The sequence below is a fragment of the Nannobrachium achirus genome (genome assembly GCF_963921795.1).
Source record: "Nannobrachium achirus genome assembly, chromosome: 5".
NCBI lineage: Eukaryota > Metazoa > Chordata > Actinopteri > Myctophiformes > Myctophidae > Nannobrachium > Nannobrachium achirus.
The window spans coordinates 50403275-50423078 of record NC_137814.1 but is presented as its reverse complement, the minus strand read 5'-3'; the positions used below and the strand labels follow the sequence as shown (position 1 = coordinate 50423078).

The 19804-nt window shown below is 44.8% G+C and overlaps 1 protein-coding gene across 3 annotated transcripts in view; it reads right to left on the bottom strand.

The window, feature by feature from the left end:
* LOC308286036 (partitioning defective 3 homolog) overlaps positions 1-19804 on the bottom strand; it is a 430195-nt gene that overhangs the window by 221568 nt on the left and 188823 nt on the right. For all 3 annotated transcript variants that reach the window (XM_080726998.1, XM_080727000.1, XM_080726999.1), the window contains exons 6-8: positions 13454-13545; positions 9902-9985; positions 4449-4574 (exon numbers count right to left, since the gene is read on the bottom strand). In XM_080726998.1, coding sequence (XP_080583124.1) covers positions 4449-4574; positions 9902-9985; positions 13454-13545 — 302 coding nt within the window. The remainder of the gene's footprint in view (positions 1-4448; positions 4575-9901; positions 9986-13453; positions 13546-19804) is intronic.

Below are 19804 nucleotides of genomic sequence, written 5' to 3'. Positions count from 1 at the left end.
AGGTAAAGCAGTGGTTCTGATAGGTAAAGCAGTGGTTCTGTTAGGTAAAAGCAGTGGTTCTGTTAGGTAAAGCAGTGGTTCTGTTAGGTAAAGCAGTGGTTCTGTTAGGTAAAGCAGTGGTTCTGATAGGTAAAGCAGTGGTTCTGTTAGGTAAAGCAGTGGTTCTGTTAGGTAAAGCAGTGGTTCTGATAGGTAAAGCAGTGGTTCTGTTAGGTAAAGCAGTGGTTCTGTTAGGTAAAGCAGTGGTTCTGTTAGGTGAAAGCAGTGGTTCTGTTAGGTAAAGCAGTGGTTCTGTTAGGTAAAGCAGTGGTTCTGTTAGGTAAAAGCAGTGGTTCTGTTAGGTAAAGCAGTGGTTCTGTTAGGTAAAAGCAGTGGTTCTGTTAGGTGAAAGCAGTGGTTCTGTTAGGTAAAGCAGTGGTTCTGTTAGGTAAAGCAGTGGTTCTGATAGGTAAAGCAGTGGTTCTGTTAGGTGAAAGCAGTGGTTCTGTTACGTAAAGCAGTGGTTCTGTAGGGTGAAAGCAGTGGTTCTGTTAGGTAAAGCAGTGGTTCTGTAAGGTGAAAGCAGTGGTTCTGTTAGGTAAAGCAGTGATTCTGTTAGGTAAAGCAGTGGTTCTGTTAGGTGAAAGCAGTGGTTCTGTTAGGTGAAAGCAGTGGTTCTGTTAGGTAAAGCAGTGGTTCTGTTAGGTAAAGCAGTGGTTCTGTTAGGTAAAGCAGTGGTTCTGTTAGGTAAAGCAGTGGTTCTGTTAGGTAAAGCAGTGGTTCTGTTAGGTAAAGCAGTGGTTCTGTTAGGTAAAGGAGTGGTTCTGTTAGGTAAAGGAGTGGTTCTGTTAGGTAAAGCAGTGGTTCTGTTAGGTAAAGCAGTGGTTCTGTTAGGTAAAGCAGTGGTTCTGTTAGGTGAAATCAGTGGTTCTGTTGGGTGAAATCAGTGGTTCTGTTAGGTAAAGCAGTGGTTCTGTTGGGTGAAATCAGTGGTTCTGTTAGGTAAAGCAGTGGTTCTGTTAGGTAAAGCAGTGGTTCTGATAGGTAAAGCAGTAAAGCAGTGGTTCTGTTAGGTAAAGCAGTGGTTCTGTTAGGTAAAGCAGTGGTTCTGTTAGGTAAAGCAGTGGTTCTGTAGGGTGAAAGCAGTGGTTCTGTAGGGTGAAAGCAGTGGTTCTGTTAGGTAAAGCAGTGGTTCTGTTAGGTAAAGCAGTGGTTCTGTAAGGTGAAAGCAGTGGTTCTGTTAGGTAAAGCAGTGATTCTGTTAGGTAAAGCAGTGGTTCTGTTAGGTGAAAGCAGTGGTTCTGTTAGGTGAAAGCAGTGGTTCTGTTAGGTAAAGCAGTGGTTCTGTTAGGTAAAGCAGTGGTTCTGTTAGGTAAAGCAGTGGTTCTGTAAGGTGAAAGCAGTGGTTCTGTTAGGTAAAGCAGTGGTTCTGTTAGGTAAAGCAGTGGTTCTGTTAGGTAAAGCAGTGGTTCTGTTAGGTAAAGCAGTGGTTCTGTTAGGTGAAATCAGTGGTTCTGTTGGGTGAAATCAGTGGTTCTGTTAGGTAAAGCAGTGGTTCTGTTGGGTGAAATCAGTGGTTCTGTTAGGTAAAGCAGTGGTTCTGTTAGGTAAAGCAGTGGTTCTGATAGGTAAAGCAGTAAAGCAGTGGTTCTGTTAGGTAAAGCAGTGGTTCTGTTAGGTAAAGCAGTGGTTCTGATAGGTAAAGCAGTGGTTCTGTTAGGTAAAGCAGTGGTTCTGTTAGGTAAAGCAGTGGTTCTGATAGGTAAAGCAGTGGTTCTGTTAGGTAAAAGCAGTGGTTCTGTTAGGTAAAAGCAGTGGTTCTGTTAGGTAAAGCAGTGGTTCTGATAGGTAAAAAAGTGGTTCTGTTAGGTAAAAGCAGTGGTTCTGTTAGGTAAAAGCAGTGGTTCTGTTAGGTAAAAGCAGTGGTTCTGTTAGGTAAAAGCAGTGGTTCTGTTAGGTAAAGCAGTGGTTCTGTTAGGTAAAGCAGTGGTTCTGATAGGTAAAGCAGTGGTTCTGTTAGGTAAAGCAGTGGTTCTGTTAGGTAAAGCAGTGGTTCTGTTAGGTAAAGCAGTGGTTCTGTTAGGTAAAAGCAGTGGTTCTGTTAGGTAAAGCAGTAGTTATGTTAGGTAAAGCAGTGGTTCTGTTAGGTAAAAGCAGTGGTTCTGTTAGGTAAAGCAGTGGTTCTGTTAGGTAAAGCAGTGATTCTGTTAGGTAAAGCAGTGATTCTGTTAGGTAAAGCAGTGATTCTGTTAGGTAAAGCAGTGGTTCTGATAGGTAAAGCAGTGGTTCTGTTAGGTAAAGCAGTGGTTCTGATAGGTAAAGCAGTGGTTCTGTTAGGTAAAGCAGTGGTTCTGTTAGAGGTAAAGCAGTGGTTCTGTTAGGTAAAGCAGTGGTTCTGTTAGGTAAAGCAGTGGTTCTGATAGGTAAAGCAGTAAAGCAGTGGTTCTGTTAGGTGAAAGCAGTGGTTCTGTTAGGTAAAGCAGTGGTTCTGTTAGGTAAAGCAGTGGTTCTGTTAGAAAGCAGTGGTTCTGTTAGGTAAAGCAGTGGTTCTGATAGGTAAAGCAGTGGTTCTGTTAGGTGAAAGCAGTGGTTCTGTTAGGTAAAGCAGTGGTTCTGTTAGGTGAAAGCAGTGGTTCTGTTAGGTAAAGCAGTGGTTCTGTTAGGTAAAGCAGTGGTTCTGTTAGGTAAAGCAGTGGTTCTGTTAGGTAAAGCAGTGGTTCTGTTAGGTGAAAGCAGTGGTTCTGTTAGGTAAAGCAGTAAAGCAGTGGTTCTGTTAGGTAAAGCAGTAAAGCAGTGGTTCTGTTAGGTGAAAGCAGTGGTTCTGTTAGGTAAAGCAGTGGTTCTGTTAGGGTTAGGGTTAGGGTTTTTTGGGCTTTTATGCCTTTATTGATAGTACACAGTAGACTGACAGGAAATGGGGAGAGAGAGAGAGATGGGGAGTGACATGCGGCAAAGGTCGTCCGGATCGGGAATCGAACCGGCGACGCCGCGGCAACCATGCCTATGTGGCGGTGCCTATGTGGTATGCGCCTTGACCAGTAGGCCACCGGACGCCCGAGCACATTGATTTTAATGAGCAATCGATCGATTGTGTTCCAGCCTCGGACCAATGGAACTAATGTACTTTAAATTCTTGTTTATTGGTATATTATTATGTGTATATTAACTCAGTTAGCGCCGGGCGACTTTACGAGCGACTAGTTCACTATGGCGTTTGGTGCCGAGCGACTCGGAGCGACTTTTATATAAAAGCATTGTTTAAGCTTTTAATATGTGTTTATAGACGGAGCGAAATGGTTAGCTTACCTCAGCTAATGTCCACACGTAAACCGTGAAAAAAAAGGATACGATTATGACGTCACCTTTAAACCAGGGCTTCCTGTTGACAACAGGCCTCTGCTAGCGTTAGCCTCAATGCAACCATCCGACCCTCACGTAGCTTCACTAGGTCGGATTTTGATTCTGAAACTTTCTGTGTGGCATCTATATACGTCCCGATGCCCATACCAATGGTGGTTTGAGACGATCAAGCACGAATTGAACAGTATTGAGCTGAAATGGTGACCGGCGGCCCGTCCATGTTAAGTCAATGAGGACCAAGTCAGCGTCTCATCCTGTTATGTGGATTTAAACAGGCTTAACATGGGACCATGTCAGTGTATGGTGTATGGTGGTCTCTAGTGGTCATCTGGTGGTATGGTATGATGAACGTGCATTCGTTAAGGTGGTCTGGTTAAGGTGGTCTGGGGGGATACAAAATAGCTATTTCCTGGCGTTATAAGCGCACATTCATATTCATATTTTGGAAATCTGGCCCTGTATGAGTTAATGTTATGTTATCATTAAAATCGTAGTGTTTTTGCCAATCTTTCGATGGCCCAATTGGAATACCCTTGTGAGTCACCAGTGGGCCCTGGACCAAGGTCCTTGTTTAAAGTGAAAGCAGAGGAGGGTTTCTGATGAAGCCAATGGTGGGTGTTAATACAGGAGGTGTCTAAAAGAGGTGTTGGCGACACAATGCAGAGAAGGATGAAGTGAGTACAGGTGGGACCTAGAGAAGTCAAACATGAAGGTCCAGGTTAGCTTAGCAAAGTTAGCAAAGTGATGGACAGTGTTCGGGCAACCCTTCACTCGAGGAGAGGAGAGAACAGTTGAGAGGAGAGGAGGAGAGTAAAAGGGAGATCAGGGGAGAGGGCTAAAGTAAAGAGAGAGTGAGGTGGGAGATGAGTAGAAAAAGTAGAGAGAATAGAGCAGATTTGGAAGAGTTTGCTAAAGGATAGGAAGCGATATAAGTACAAAGAGAAGGGGAGGAGGCCTCAAATTATACATTTCAGCGCACAACTCTCTAGTTAGCATTGTTAGACAAGAAGGAGGAGCAGCCAATGAAATCCTAGAAGTAAACCAAAGCAGGAGGTAAGCGGGGCAGGCCGGCTGAAGGGCCGGGAGGAGGTTTTTGCTCTGGGTCTTACTGTTCGAAGCGGATGTTACACAGGTCTCCGTTGTTGATGCGAACGATGCAGTCGTTCTCCTGAAAGAGGCCCTGCTGCTCGGCCTTGCCTCCGCGCTCCAGGCGCTTGACCAACAGGCCTAGTGTCCTGAAACGTTCATACAATATGCATTAGTGCACCACCAAGAGGGCTATGGCAGCAGGAGTTTCTCCTACGATAGAGGAAGACTGTGGAACACAAAATGTCTCTTATATGCAGTGCTGTTCGAAGATTTGGTATGTACAACATAACGTCCTCTCCACCAAGGAATGTTCAGCTAGCGTTCAGAAATATGTGAGAGCCTACGTATTTCGGCCTAACGGATATGAGTGCGCTGCTGGTTCTGACAATATTTTGTCTGGCATACCCTGTTCTCTCCGCCTGATTTCAATGCAAAATTCAGTTTGGACACGTATGTTACGGTATGCGCAGTGTAACAAAGTGGGGAGTAGGCATCCGAGAGAGCCTGTGCTCCGCTCCAGTGTTGAGATAGAACTTATCGTTTAAAGCAGGGGTCTTCAAAGTTTTCAGGCCAAAGACCCCTTAGCTGAGAGGGAGATAAAGCAGGAACCCCCACAACAAATTGTGTTGCAGATTTGTATTGACTTGTTTGACAGCACTGTCAAATTTGTGTTCGTTTTTTTTTTTTTTTCTTTTTTTTTTCAGATATTTAACCACTTGGTAAATTTCACCTTTCACTCTGTACTTGGTCTGCTCTTTTTTTTTTAAATAACTCTACACCAAACCTATTTGCAAAAAAATAGCCGATCTACAAGCTAGATCTGCTATTTTTGGTCAAAGTTCTCCTCAGAATAGGGATGCGAGGGTTCAAGTTGTTCATTTTAAATAATTATCCTATCAAACAAAGATAATGGAGGACCCCCTGTTGAAGACTCCCGATTTAAAGAGATAGACGACGTAAGTGTTACTAATTAACCCGCCCCCAATTCGCCAAGCGGCACTTATACAGTATACTGCGTGCGGTGTGTGTGGCCCTCGTTTCATCTGCGTCTGCAGCATGCCACGGAGGTTTCCGTGAGCGAGTGAGATAGAGCGCGGGGCGAGGGAGCAATCATGGCTGTCTAGGGGCCTGCATTCACACGTACCCCAGGAAGCTTGCTCTGGAGTCTGACTCTGTGCCGGGGAATGAAATGCTATTTCCACTGGCATCCCTGTAAATAGGCACGCTTACTTGCTTACTGCCAGTGCAGGTGTTAATTTTTTTCTCAACCCCCACACGGAACCTCTGCGTGCTCTCTCTCTCTCTCTCTCTCTCTCTCATCCCAGCTAACCTGCTTAGATAAAAGGGAGAGAATAAACATGCTCTCAGAGATGTTGCAAAACGGCAGCATCAAACATCTGAAGCGAGAGGGGAGGGGAGGAGCGGGGATTTGTTGGACACGCCGGTCTGCAGTATTGTCGCTGCAGCGGTTTCTGTTGCCCGGTAATCCGCCGTGGCCAACCGGCTTACTGTTCCCCTCGCGACTGCAATGAGAAGGCTGGCTTTAACCCGTTCAGAACGGGTACACCTTATTGGGTATCATTATTTTATGCTTTAACTATTGAAAAATAGCAGATCTACAAGCTCACAGCGCGGCACCGAGTGCCGCGCTGCGAGCTTGTAGATCTGCTATTTTTTTTAATCCAGAAAATTAGAATTTGACCCGATTCTATAAGTGTCTTTTGAATCCTTCTAAGGTTTTTGGAAAAAAAAACTATGTTTCTATGTCAGCAATCTGGCCAGCCATCGTCAAAGAAAAGGTCCTTTTCACTTAAATGGAGCTCAGTTAGTCTGTTCTTGAGAGACTACTATGTCAGTGGTTCTCAAACATTTTCATGTGAAGGACACCCAAAATGATATTTATTTGGCCACGGACCCCCATCTCAAAATATGTAGTTCCAGGGACCCCCCCAGAAGCAAAATTTGAGTTACAAACGTTCGCTTTGAAAATACATATATTCAAAGATTTGCACACATGTTCACGACTTGTTTTCAAAAAATAGCAGATCTACAAGCTCGCAGCGCGGCACTCGGTGCCGCGCTGTGAGCTTGTATATCTGCTATTTTTCACTGGTTAAAGCATTCAATAATTCTAGGCCCTAAATGGGTTAACCCGACGCCGCTGTATGGATTAAAAGCGGGGGAAAGAGGGGTAACGGGTGAAGGGCAGAATTTAAGGAGAAAATCATCCCCCTTGCATACAGGCGAGACTGCATAGGTCTTAATCAGGTCTTCCTCGGTGTACTATTGCACTTTGGGGGCTTTTCCGAGACGCGGCGCGAGTGTGTTGCCGAAGGTAATCCAGTTGATGTTTTTGTGCTCGTCCTCTCTCCTAAGGTTCATAATAATTCAATATGGGAGGAATGAGATTACAGAGTGGCAAAAAGTTCAGAGACACTTTCCCCTGATTGCATTTGAGGCGGGGACACAATGCAATTTTCGTACGCGAGCGAAACGGCCTCCTACTCCGGTGATGAAAGGCCTGGCATCTTAATCTCGGGATAACGTGTGCCCTGACGTTTCCCCAATAAAAAGGAAAAGTGTGTTATAAATGTGCTTTTAGATTGATTAAGTCGGACCGCGCAGGGAAGAGATACAGTATGATCTCGCTCTCTCAACACCTTGTATTTGTTTCAGACAGACTTACGGCTAACAGACTTTGGTCGTTGGTGTATTTCAGCTGCAATTCAGCGTTGTGGCTGAGATAATTTATTTCTGGGGCTGGAATGGAATTGAATTGAATAAGAAATGTTTATGTATATGTGAACTCTGGTGGTTCCAATGATTAGAGAGAACCACAATGTATCTACTGAGCAGGTGTGGAGAAACAAGATTATAATGCAGATTTAAAACTAAATTATAGTCCAGATCAACTAGTCAGTACTGAGATTTAAAACTAAATTATAGTCCGAATCAACTAGTCAGTATACTGAGATTTAAAACTAAATTATAGTCCAGAACTAGTCAGTACTGAGATTTAAAACTAAATTATAGTCCAGATCAACTAGTCAGTATACTGAGATTTAAAACTAAATTATAGTCCAGAACTAGTCAGTACTGAGATTTAAAACTAAATTATAGTCCGGATCAACTAGTCAGTACTGAGATTTAAAACTAAATTATAGTCCAGATTAACTAGTCAGTACTGAGATTTAAAACTAAATTATAGTCCAGATAAACTAGTCAGTACTGAGATTCAAAACTAAATTATAGTCCGGATCAACTATAGTCAGTACTGAGATTTAAAACTGAATTATAGTCCGGATCAACTAGTCAGTACTGAAATTTAAAACTAAATTATAGTCCAGAACTAGGCAGTACTGAGATTTAAAACTAAATTATAGTCCGGGTCATCCAGTCAGTAGTGGAAGAAGTTCATAAATGACCTATGCTCCCCAAGGAGCAGAAGGTTTTAAGTCAAGTCATCCAGTCAGTAGAGACATTTAAAACAAAAATGATAATACAGATCAAGCAGACAGTAAGGAGATTTAAAAGATCCTTAATGTACATCAGCAGTCGCTAGAGAGATTTCTAAGTGGGCTCCTCTGGCTTTCGTGACTTGGATCACTGAAAATATCTTTACGGGCATATCAAAACCAGCTGTGGCATTCCTCTCATTCCTTTTTTTTTTGTTTTGCCTTTGTACCACTGTGTGTGTGTGTGTGTGTGTGTGTGTGTGTGTGTGTGTGTGTGTGTGTGTGTGTGTGTGTGTGTGTGTGTGTGTGTGTGTGTGTGTGTGTGTGTGTGTATGTGTGTGTGTGTGTGTGTGTGTGTGTGCGTGTGTGTGTGTGTGTGTGTGTGCGTGCGCGCTGCTTAGTGCAGCCTTTTCATCATGTAAAGTCGTAGTGACAGCAGCCATGGAGAAAGATGACAGTCACCTGCAAACACTAAACAACCATGATTGATCGCTGTAAACTGGCAAATAGCTTCATGATGTTAGTTGTCACGCACACACCTGTGCGTGTGTGAGCGTGTGCGTGCGTGCACGCGTGTTTGTGTGTACAGTAAGGAGTCTGCACTTGACAAAGCTAAGAGAAATGTACAGTGTGCGTGCGCGCGTGTGCACATGTTTGTGTGAGCGCCATTGGACAAAGAAATACCATGTGTCTACCCAAGAGGAATGTACGCTGTGTGTGTGTGTGTGTGTGTGTGTGTGTGTGTGTGTGTGTGTGTGTGTGTGTGTGTGTGTGTGTCAGAGGAGCCAACACAGGACCACCACAGTGCAATGCTGCTGCCATGACCTACATCTGCACTCTCTCTCTACATCTCCTTTAACTCCATCTGTTCCTCCCTCCCTCCATCCACTGTGTTCCTTCCATCCATCACCTACATCACCTACCCCTCTGCTCCTCCCATCCCTCTCTCTCTCTCTATCATCTCTATAGTCTCTCTCTCTCATGTCACCCGTGATGGTAATGGCCAGGGACTGAACCACTTTAACCCCAGCATCCATATTCTGGGCATCCATTTTCTTAGAAAGAAAATATCAGATCTAGAATCTCTGAGAGTTTTGGTATAGACAGGGAAAAAGCAGTCCAAGTACAGAGCCAACACAGGTACAGTTTACTAAGTCTCTAGAGGGCTTAAGTGAAGTGAAAATTGGTGAAGTCTTTAAAAAAAAGTGATTTGAGAAACAGCGAGTCTCCCACAATAGTGCTCTCTCTGTTTCCTAAACAATTAGCACAATATGTAATCCTATGACGTTTTGTTATAACTATGTTCCTGCTGCTCTACAGTCAGCCAGTATGAAATTGCAGGCCAAGACTCCAAACTTTACTTTTATGAAATATCCGTGACCCGTTAAGGTTTATGGCAGATTCTTCTGAACATGTATTCTATTGCTAGTTGGACCACCTTAAAATGACTTCAATATTCATTACTGTAGGTCTCGACTTTAGCCACGTGGGGTAGGGTTGTTTATGCCCCGATTTATACTTGGTTGCACTGCGTGTTGTTGCACACCAACAAAAGAAAAGCAAACCTGCAAGCTGGGGGCTTTTCCACCAAAAGAACCTTGGTTCCAGAACCAGTGCCGGTTCAACTTTCTTGGAACCTTGGTTCGTTCTTGCGAACCGGCTTGCGTTTCCACCAGATTGAACCATGATTGAACCAGAGGAACCAAGGATGTTTCTGGTTCCCATTCGGAACCAACTTTTACAGTTCGGAACCAACTCCGGTTCTTGGTGGAAAGGCACACCTCTGGTTCATCCCATAGGCGGGAGAAAGAACCAGAACCGGTTCTTTGCCGGTGGAAAAGGCCCCTCAGTGAGCTTGTGAGCTTGGTGAGCTCGGCACACAACTTAAGTATAAATCATCCTGTAAGAGAAAGCCAAGAGTCAGCCAAGAGAAACACACACGCTGGCCTCATGTGGATGAGAAATGACTGGAATCAACCGTGGCGAATGAGAACTTTAAAATTGGTGAGTGACATTACCTGCGGTCTCTGGCACTGAAAGGCACCACGTGGATCCCCAGGGGGCCTCCGTCATTGGACACCTCCACCAGTTTGACAATGTCTCTGGGAGACACAACCACAGACCATGGGTGAATGGATGGATGGGTGGATGGATGGGTGGGTGGGTGGATGGATGGATGGATGGATGGGTGGGTGGATGGATGGATGGATGGGTGGGTTGGGTGATTGAAGGGGTGTGGTTACACAGAACACAAACAAGTTTGAATAAAACATAAGAACGTGGAGAGAGAAGTAACACTACAAAAAAGGAATGATGATACATACCGTTTTCGGGTGGAAACCTTGTATGTCCAAAACCGTTAGTTTTGTATTTATCATTTAAAAAATGAACTAAACCAGTGAAAACAGCCAATCTACAAGCACACAACGCCTCGCGGTGCGAGGCGTTGTGTGCTTGTGGATCTGCGGTTTTCACTACTTTTGTGCTACGGCCTTGTATGATGAAGCAGGGCTTTACTTTGCGAAAAAGAAACAAAAAAATCACACCCGTGTGAACTGAGCGGTGGTTCCCCCCCCCCCCCCCCCCCCCCTGTGTGTGTGTGTGTGTGTGTGTGTGTGTGTGTGTGTGTGTGTGTGTGCGTGTGTGTGTGTGTGTGTGTGTGTGTGTGTGTGTGTGCCTGGTTTGGCCTGGCCTGAACAACAGCGCCCCTCCCTTAACATGTGTGGTCAGAAAAGGTTACTGCAGGCTACAGACAGACAGACAGACAGACAGACAGACACGCAGACAGACAGACCCACACACACGGCCACGTATAGGAGCGTTGTGACCACCGCTCAAAAACATACAAATTTGAAACTTGGAGATACAAGGTTTCTGCCCGACGGTGACGATATGTTAAGTGATAAACAGAGGGAAAGGTGGAGGAAATCACACTTCAAGGATCCCCTCTAAGCCAGTCCACACCAAATGATTCGGAACGCAACGAGCCGCCACTTGCAACGTCCAAAACTGTTCCTTTTCAGGATCAAGAATAGCAAAAGCAGATAGCTCAGATCTACTACTTTTGCTGCATTTGTGTGATGCTCTAGTAGAAGGGTCTTCAACAGGGGGTCCGGGAGTCCGGGACCCCTAGGGGGTCCTCGGAGTTACTACAGGGGGTCCTCCAAATCTTTGTGTGATAGAAACTTTTTCTCCATTTTTATATTAACCGCTTTCCCAAAAATAGCCGAGCCACTTTCCCAAAAATAGCCGAGCCATCGGCTATTTTTGGCAAAGCGGTTTGGTGTTAAGGGGAAGAAGAGTAGACTAAGTACAGAGTGAAAGGTCAAGTTTATTAAGTATTGACGGTTCAAGTGGTTAAATATCTGAAAACACAAATTGACAAAAATCCAGAACATGACTGATAATTGTGCTGTCAAACGATGAAACTATATGGAATCTATGAAAAGGTTGTGGGGGTCCCTGCTTCATCCCTTTCTCAACTAAGGGGTGCTTGGCCTGAAAACGTTGAAGACCCCTGCTCTAGTATGATCAAGTAGGACATTAATTGACGAAAAAACACAAAAAGTTAGACTATGGAGACAGCAATGAGTTGCTAATCATTGGTGTGGTTTGGGCTTTAAGCAGTGTTTTTCACCCAGTGGGCCGAGACCCCAAATGTGAGTCATAAGAATCGTGCTGAAAATGGCTCAAGACAGCTACAGTAATAACCACAGTAATGAGGCAATTATATCCATAATTGTCAGAGTAACTGCGATTTTGTGTGTTGTCCATAGTAATGAAACCACCCAAAACGATAATATTTTGATAAGTGCCGTTGTCCTATGCACATACACAACAGGCAAGCTTGAGTGCATTTTAGGAAGAAAGCAAAGTCTAATCAGAACAAAACTCAGGAGTTGGGTGGCGGAAGGTAGAGGAAGGGAAGCCAGGCTCAGAGGAAATCAGATGAACAACAATGCCGTACCTGCATATTAAACTGGAGGCGCGCAACAAAGACAAAAGCAAAGACAAAAGCAAAAACAAAGTGTCACTGTCAGTTGTTAATACGGCGGGCAGAATGCTTGAGTGGATGAGACGGTGTTGTTGAGTTGGGAGGAGAGACGTGCATCCGCCAGAGAGCGGGCGAGGTTACAAGAAAAGAGATTTTCTCCAAACCAATCCTTTTGTATTACGTGAGCACAGAGACCCCAGGGGGAGTGAGGGATGAAATGAATGTTTTGTTTAACCCATTTAGGCCTGAACACATTATGACGCAATATTTTATGCTTTAAAAAAAAATAGCAGATATACAAGCTCACAGCGCGGCACCGAGTGCCGCGCTGCGAGCTTGTAGATCTGCTATTTTTGAAAAATCGTGAAAATTTGAATTTTGACCCGATTCTATAAGTGTCTTTTGAATCCTTCTAAGAGTTTTGGAAAAAACCTATGTTTCTGTGTCAGCAATCTGGCCGGCCATCGTCAAAGAAAAGGTCCTTTTCACTTAACTGGAGCTCAGTTAGTCTGTTCTTGAGAGACTACTATGTCAGTGGTGCTCAAACCTTTTCATGTGAAGGACCCCCAAAATGATATTTATCTGGCCAGGGACCCCCATTTCAAAATATCTAGTTCCAGGGACCACCCAGAAGCGAAATTTGAGTTACAAACGTTCGCTTTGAAAATACATATATTCAAAGATTTGCACACATTTTCACGACTTTTTCAAAAATAGCAGATCTACAAGCTCGCAGCGCGGCACTCGGTGCCGCGCTGTGAGCTTGTATATCTGCTATTTTTCACTGGTTAAAGCATTCAATAATTCTAGGCCCTAAATGGTTTAAGATGCAGTGAGCGATCGCACAGGTGTTACTGGAGGTGAGGCTGGCTTTAGCACAGCAGCATTAAGATGAGCCCGTCTTCATTCCAAGGTGAAATCGGCTCATCAATTTTAATACAAGGTACTAGGCACCTTAAAAAAAAGTATTTTAAACTTTACTTTACTTGCTTAACTCCTGTGACATTTTCAGTAGAGTGTGCAATAGTGTCAAATTGTGGATATCTGATTCAAATACGCACACATGTACTACTATGTGTGAGTACAACAGATATCTCATTTTGGAATTAACCCATTCAAATACACTTTAAAAGGGATAGTTTTTCTTTCTATCGATTACTAAGCCCATGGAGACTTGTATTGATCGATATCTTTTTGTCGCTTTCCTATACCAATAATTTGAGGAGACTCTTTGTGTCTCCATAGGGAACAAAGCAGGCTCTTTTTGCGTCTCCATAGGGAACCACTGCTGGTCATCAAATTATTGGCTTAGGAATGCGACAAAAACAAAATCAGTATCCGAGAATTCATGAGATAGAATTATTTTTTTGTTGGTGAACTATCCCTTTAACACAGGCACCTGTACCACTGTTCCTTTGTTATCCATTCTCATCTAGCCTCTTAATTTCTCTTCCATTCTCACCTGGTCTCTTTAATTGTTATCCATTCTCACCTGTCTGGCCCACTGTTACTTTGTCATTCATTCTCACACCCAGCAGAAGGGAGAGGAAAGCAGACCAATGATTGGAGGACTTACTCTAGTGACCTCACGGGGGTGTGGTCTATGCAGGAGTCTGCTCGGCCAACCGGCTCTATCCTCCCGTTCTCCTCCTCCCTCGAGTCTTCCTCCTGACACACACATACACACACACACACACACACACACACACACACACACACACACACACACACACACACACACACACACACACACACACACACACACACACACACACACACACACACACACACACACACACACACACACACACACACACACACACACACACACACAGAGAGAAACAATGAGATGACGTTGTACTCTCATGTGTCGTAGGTTTGTATCTTCCAAACTTTGTTGTGTTCGTTCATCTTCCCGCATTTGTTTCGATAATTAGTGGAAATAGCTTTGAACAAGATATTACCACAAACAAAGGAATGAAATTGAATGCTGTAAAATCACACAAATGTGTCATGGTATTCGATCAAACCGCCCATTCCATCAGACTGATGGATGGTCCAATCAGGGCAATGTGTTTCACTAACAGTGGGTCAGGAAACATTTTTTCAAAAGAAAATCAAAGAAATTCTATAAAAAATATATTTTTTAAGAAGTATTAGTCTAGCTCAGCTAGACAATCCACCCATGTTAAAACAAGGAGGGGATGATACTGCAGTTAGTTAGCTGCATTAGTATATAGTCTGGCCAAGCCAGGGTAGCTACCGATGGCCATTAATAGCTAGCGAACATATTGGTATGATTATTCCCCTCGTCACCCCTTGCTGAGCTACTTTTTTTTGTTAATTGTTGGATTCCTAACCCCCCGGCTCCACCGAGCGCGTCGAGCGTCGCGTCAACGTCAACGCAGGGAACGCTCCCATTTTAATCAATGAAGGGTGCTCCACTGCCGACGTCAACGTCCGCGTCGGACGCTCAAATTCGCCCCGGTTCATTTTTTGACGGCGTCCGACGCCGGCACGACGCCGTCATTTTGGTGGAGCCCTAGCCTTATGGGTCACCAATTATTTCCGGGGTACCTGGAATGTCACCTGACACATCATTTACTTAACTGGAATAAAACATATTTTCCATTTTTTGAGCGGTGCTAACCGCTCCTACCTCTGGCTTTGTATGTACATATGAGCCCAAGACATTTTATGACGTCAGACACGAGCCTGACGTCATAAAATGTAAGCAGAGACCGACATCACCACAGCTGATGTCACGTACAGAAGGGCCCATACAAGGAGATATGCATGTGTGTCACGTTTGATACCCCCACACTGCTGTGTCCATATATGGACATCTGGATGCCCAAATACGGAAGGTCAAACCCACACTCATCTGAGGCTATAAAAGCCACCAAGTCTAACAGGGACTCTTCATTAGCCATCAGCCCGTTTTGGACTTCGCAGTTTACTGTTTAAACATCTTGAGTGACACCCGTTGATGAGCATGAACCAATAGCCAACGCCCATTTGAAGATCAATTATTTCTAACACCAGCCCCCAGATCGTGGTAGAAGCAGAGCAGAGCACGATGTCTTCGCAGGCTGTCACAGCGCTGATCACAGCTCAGCTGTGTTTTGTGGCGTACGCTGCCTACGCACAGGAAGAAGAAGTGAGGAGCAGCAGAGTTTTCATAGCGCTGGCCGCAGCTCATCTGTGTTTCTGGGCGTACGGCACCTAGGTACAGGAAGAAGACACGAGGAGAAGGTCCCTTGTCCTGAGCCTGGTCAGGACGAGGGACCAGTGATGATGCAGCAGTCTGTGGATGATGAAGACCCAGAGACGGAGACCCATCAGGGGAGTCTGGAAGCCCCAGATACGAAGACCCCAAGGAGTGTATCAATATTGCAAAGTAACATTTGTTCGACATTCCATTAGTTCGACGCTGGTGAATGCTAACCTGGTTGAAATTCTAAACTGCCGACGCTGGTGAATGCTAACCACTATGCCTAAACCTAACCCAAACCTCAGTAAAACTATGCCTAAACCTAGCCCTAAAACCTAACCCTAACCCTTAGTCGAACTAATGAACGTAGAAATATCAAATATCAAGACGGAGACCTAATCAGGGGAGTCTGGAGGCCCCAGAGACGGAGATCCACCGACAGCACCATCAGCAGCAGAACCATGACGGCAGCGGTGGTGGCCATGGTACAGAGCCTGTCCCCGTGCCAGCAGCAGCTATAAGCTGTAGACTAGAGTATCAGTGCTTTTCCTAACGATAGGGCTGTGTAGGCAAAATGGAGATGCTAGCACACGACTGGCTGAAGAAGAGCTAAATGTTAGCCTATGCTACTGACCTGGTGTGGACAAGGCGGAGGTCTTCCGTAGCTGTAGACATACATGACATTGAGAAACAAACTACACTGTCTCTCTACGCTTAACTGGAGAGACCTGGCACATGCCTGAGTAGGAAAGCTGAGCCTTGTGTTCGGTGACACACACATACGCACACACACAAACGCATACACACAAACACACACACAAAAACACGCACACTTCAATTCGCCACTACAACAATTCGCACCTGCAGAATATTTAGAGGAAGCATGGGACAAACTAATCAATAAAACATACAGTATATGTGATAAATAAAAATGCATTAATGCATTCATTCACCCAACCACAGAGACACAAACACACGTTCTGTATACTAAATAGCACAAAACGCGCATACACACTGCCTCACAGGTGTTCAGTACACATACGTGTATATACTCACATACACACCAAAAACACACAGGCATACTGTACATACAGTACACCATGTGTAAGCATTCACCCACAAACAAACAGAAACACACAACAGAGAAGAAGGTCATTAAAGTTTCATGGTGACACCGGAGAAGAGGAGAAGAAGGAGAGAGATTTGGGTCTAGCCTGGCAACCAGGCCGACCAACCAGGCTCATCACTATGAAAATGAGCCTCGCTCGCGGTTACCGTCGACTGCTCCACGGTTGCCATGGCACTTTCTGGAGCACCGGGTGCCCGGGGGGAACGTCTAGCGAGAGAGCGAGAGAGAGAGGGGGAGAGAGAGAGAGAACGAGGCAGAGAGAACGAGGAAGAGGGGGTGAGAGAGAGAGAATCTCATGGCGTTCAGAACCAAAGTCTAGAAACCTCCAGATTTCAGAATAAAAGAGAGGGATGATTCTCAATAGAGCTTAAGCATAGCAGATAAGAGAACAAATACATGTATTGTAAGTATTATCCTACACAATAAACGTCTGAATACAGCCACCTCATCATGGCCTCCCCTAAGTAACAAGAAATCTTATGAAATAAAATGTTGCAAACCAATCACCAAGGACGATGATACACGAAAGAAGAAGAATGTCTTTCTGTCTGTCTGTCTGTCTGATGTCTATCTGGTATGCATGCTGAAACAGTGCCCAAATTTGGAAATGACCGGCATCACCGATACGTCTTAAATCCTACTATCCTACATCACTGATATATCCGCCATGTATGGTAACAGCCGCATACTGAAACAGTTCCCAAATCTGGAGATGACTCCAGATGCAGTGCGAGGCGTTGTGTGCTTGTAGATCGGCAGTTTTCACTACTTTTGTGCGACGGCCTCGGGCCTTGTATGATGACGCAGGGCTTTCTTTGGGAAAGAACGTACGCATTTTTAAACTTGGAGATACGAGGTTTCTGCTCGACAGCGACGATATGTTCAAATGGACAAGGACTAGTGTATATGTATTACTGATGAATTGAGTACACTAGACCACAATGAAACAAGACCCCTGGGGCAGTAGCTGGCAGTAGCTGTCCATGTTGGAATACTGAACATTCATGGAACCAACTTATTCTGTCCTTCATTTCACTTTCTCAAGAAACAGGTCCCTGCCAAAAAACCCACAGCACTCGTTATCAGACAGCAGCCAGTAACTAAACACTTTTGGAAAACTGCAACCGGCACGGATTTAAAAACCCACAGGTATGTCCGTGCTGGACGTGAACACACTGGAACAATCTAGAGGCAATTTATTTGTAAAGAGAACAACTAACCGTTTGTTTGTGTTCACCTTACATTAGCAGGTCACGTTCTCTTGTTGGAAATGTGATCATGACAGGTTGTATGTGTGGTTTTTTTTGGCAGGCAGCTGCTGAATCTTTTAGCGGTACGGGGTGTTATTGGACCGTAGCGGCCTACTTTCACCCTTACATGTGACCCACGACCAGGGACCTGACCTCTTTTTTTTTTGCGCCGGCCTCTTCTCTGCATTTATCAATTTTCCACTCGCTCATCAATGTCACTAAAATAAGCAGTGGTTCTCAAAGTGAGATCCGGCGTGGATCCCCAGGGGTCCCAGACCCCAAAATAGTTAATATACCATAAAAATAAGTATATACTGTACATCAGATGTTTGAAAATAGCCGAGCCACAAGCTCATGTATTTAAACTAGACCAGGTCAACCTGGTTGTGCCAGACCCCCTGTCTGTCATCATCATTTATGACATCATGCCTTTTGTAGGCATGTCATCATCATGTCATCATCATATATACCCTTTATATAGAAAACCCGGACAGACCGACATTTGCTTATGTAGGCCTACCCATTTCATGGGTCTGGCAAAAACTAGACCAGGTCAACCTGGTTGTGCCAGACCCCCTGTCTGTCATCATCATTTATGACATCATGCCTTTTGTAGGCATGTCATCATCATGTCATCATCATATATACCCTTTATATAGAAAACCCGGACAGACAGACCGACATTTGCTTATGTAGGCCTACCCATTTCATGGGTCTGGCAAACATTCTCATTTACTGCCACAACCCGAGAATCCTGGGAAAAAGCTGTTGGTTCAGGTGGCCAGGCCCAAGAATCCAGAGAATTTGACATGCTTTAATTGATGTTTAAAAAAATAAAATCGTGATTGTCCGGAACTAAAAACTCCAGGAACGGTTTCTTTGATCCCATTTGAGTGATAGTAACCGGAAGCCGGCTGTCCGTCGCTCTAATGCAGGGGTTTTCAAAGTGGGTGACGGGGCACCCTGGGATGCCGTGACGGCAGTCCAGGGGTGCCTCAGAATAATTTGATGATATTTGGAATTCAGCAATATCACTACATCAATATCACTTCACTATGTGGAGACCTGATTTGCACTGTACTTGATGAGTTATTTCTCCATCTACGGCCAACTCTTCACCAAAAATAGCTGATCTACAAGCTCACAAAGCGTCACAACGTGACGTGTTGGGAGCTTGTAGATCGGCTATGTTTGGTGAACCTCCCCCCCGGAATAGGGATACTGGGTTTCAAGTGGTTAAACATCAAGTATAACGTTATTTTCAGTCAGTTCTGATGGAAACGGATATTTCTCTGTGACCTAGCCGACCGTATCTCAGGTGGAAAGATGTGCATATTGATATTTGCGTCGCTTATGTAAGATTCTTAAAATTAACAGTTTAATTCAGGGGTACCGTGGATGAAAAGGTTATTTACAGGGGTGCCCTGAGTGTAAACAAGCTAAAAACAGAACAGAGCGGCTGTTTTTCAAGCGTTTTTTTTTTTTGAATGACATGCACACGCATGGTCCGTGCCCGATCGTGCACGATGGACATGGAACGCGCCCATAAAAGGCTGGCCATCAACTATCGATTTTGATTTGGTGCAGTGAGTTAATGACACACATCTTAAATGGCACAACATCGTTTGAAATGGGGGCGGTCCGCAGCCAAATACATATTCATTTGGGGGTCCTCGACATTTGAGAGCACCTTGCACTTAAGAACTTCGCCTGCCAATAGGAGTGTAGCAGAGGCGGGACCAAAGCACCTTCCTCGTTTCTGGAGTCTCCTGTCTTGTTCTCTCTCTCTCTCTCACTCTCCAAATCTTTCCATTCCAGTCTTTCTCATTTTCAAATCAATCTCCGTCTTTCGCTCCTCTGATCTCTCTCTGTCCCTTTCTCCCCATGTTTTTCTCTCTGTGTATGTACACACACGCACACACACACACCCTCTCCTATGCTCCTCTGATGTTCAGCGGGCCCCGAGGCCTCCCTCCAGCTGGAAGAAGACAGCCTGAGAGATAGAGAGAGGAAAAGATGGAGGGAGAGATGAAAGACAAGCCTCTACTCCCTGAGGGGGTACCTTTTCCCTCAGGGGGACAGGTACCTGAGAGCACCACCTGCAGGCCTCGCACACACACACACACACACACACACACACACACACACACACACACACACACACACACACACACACACACACACACACACACACACACACACACACACACACACACACACACACACACACACACACACACACACACACACACACAGACACGCAAGCAAGCACACACACACACATACACAAACACGGTGCTGAGGTGGTTAATGTATGTTTAATAAAGTAACTAG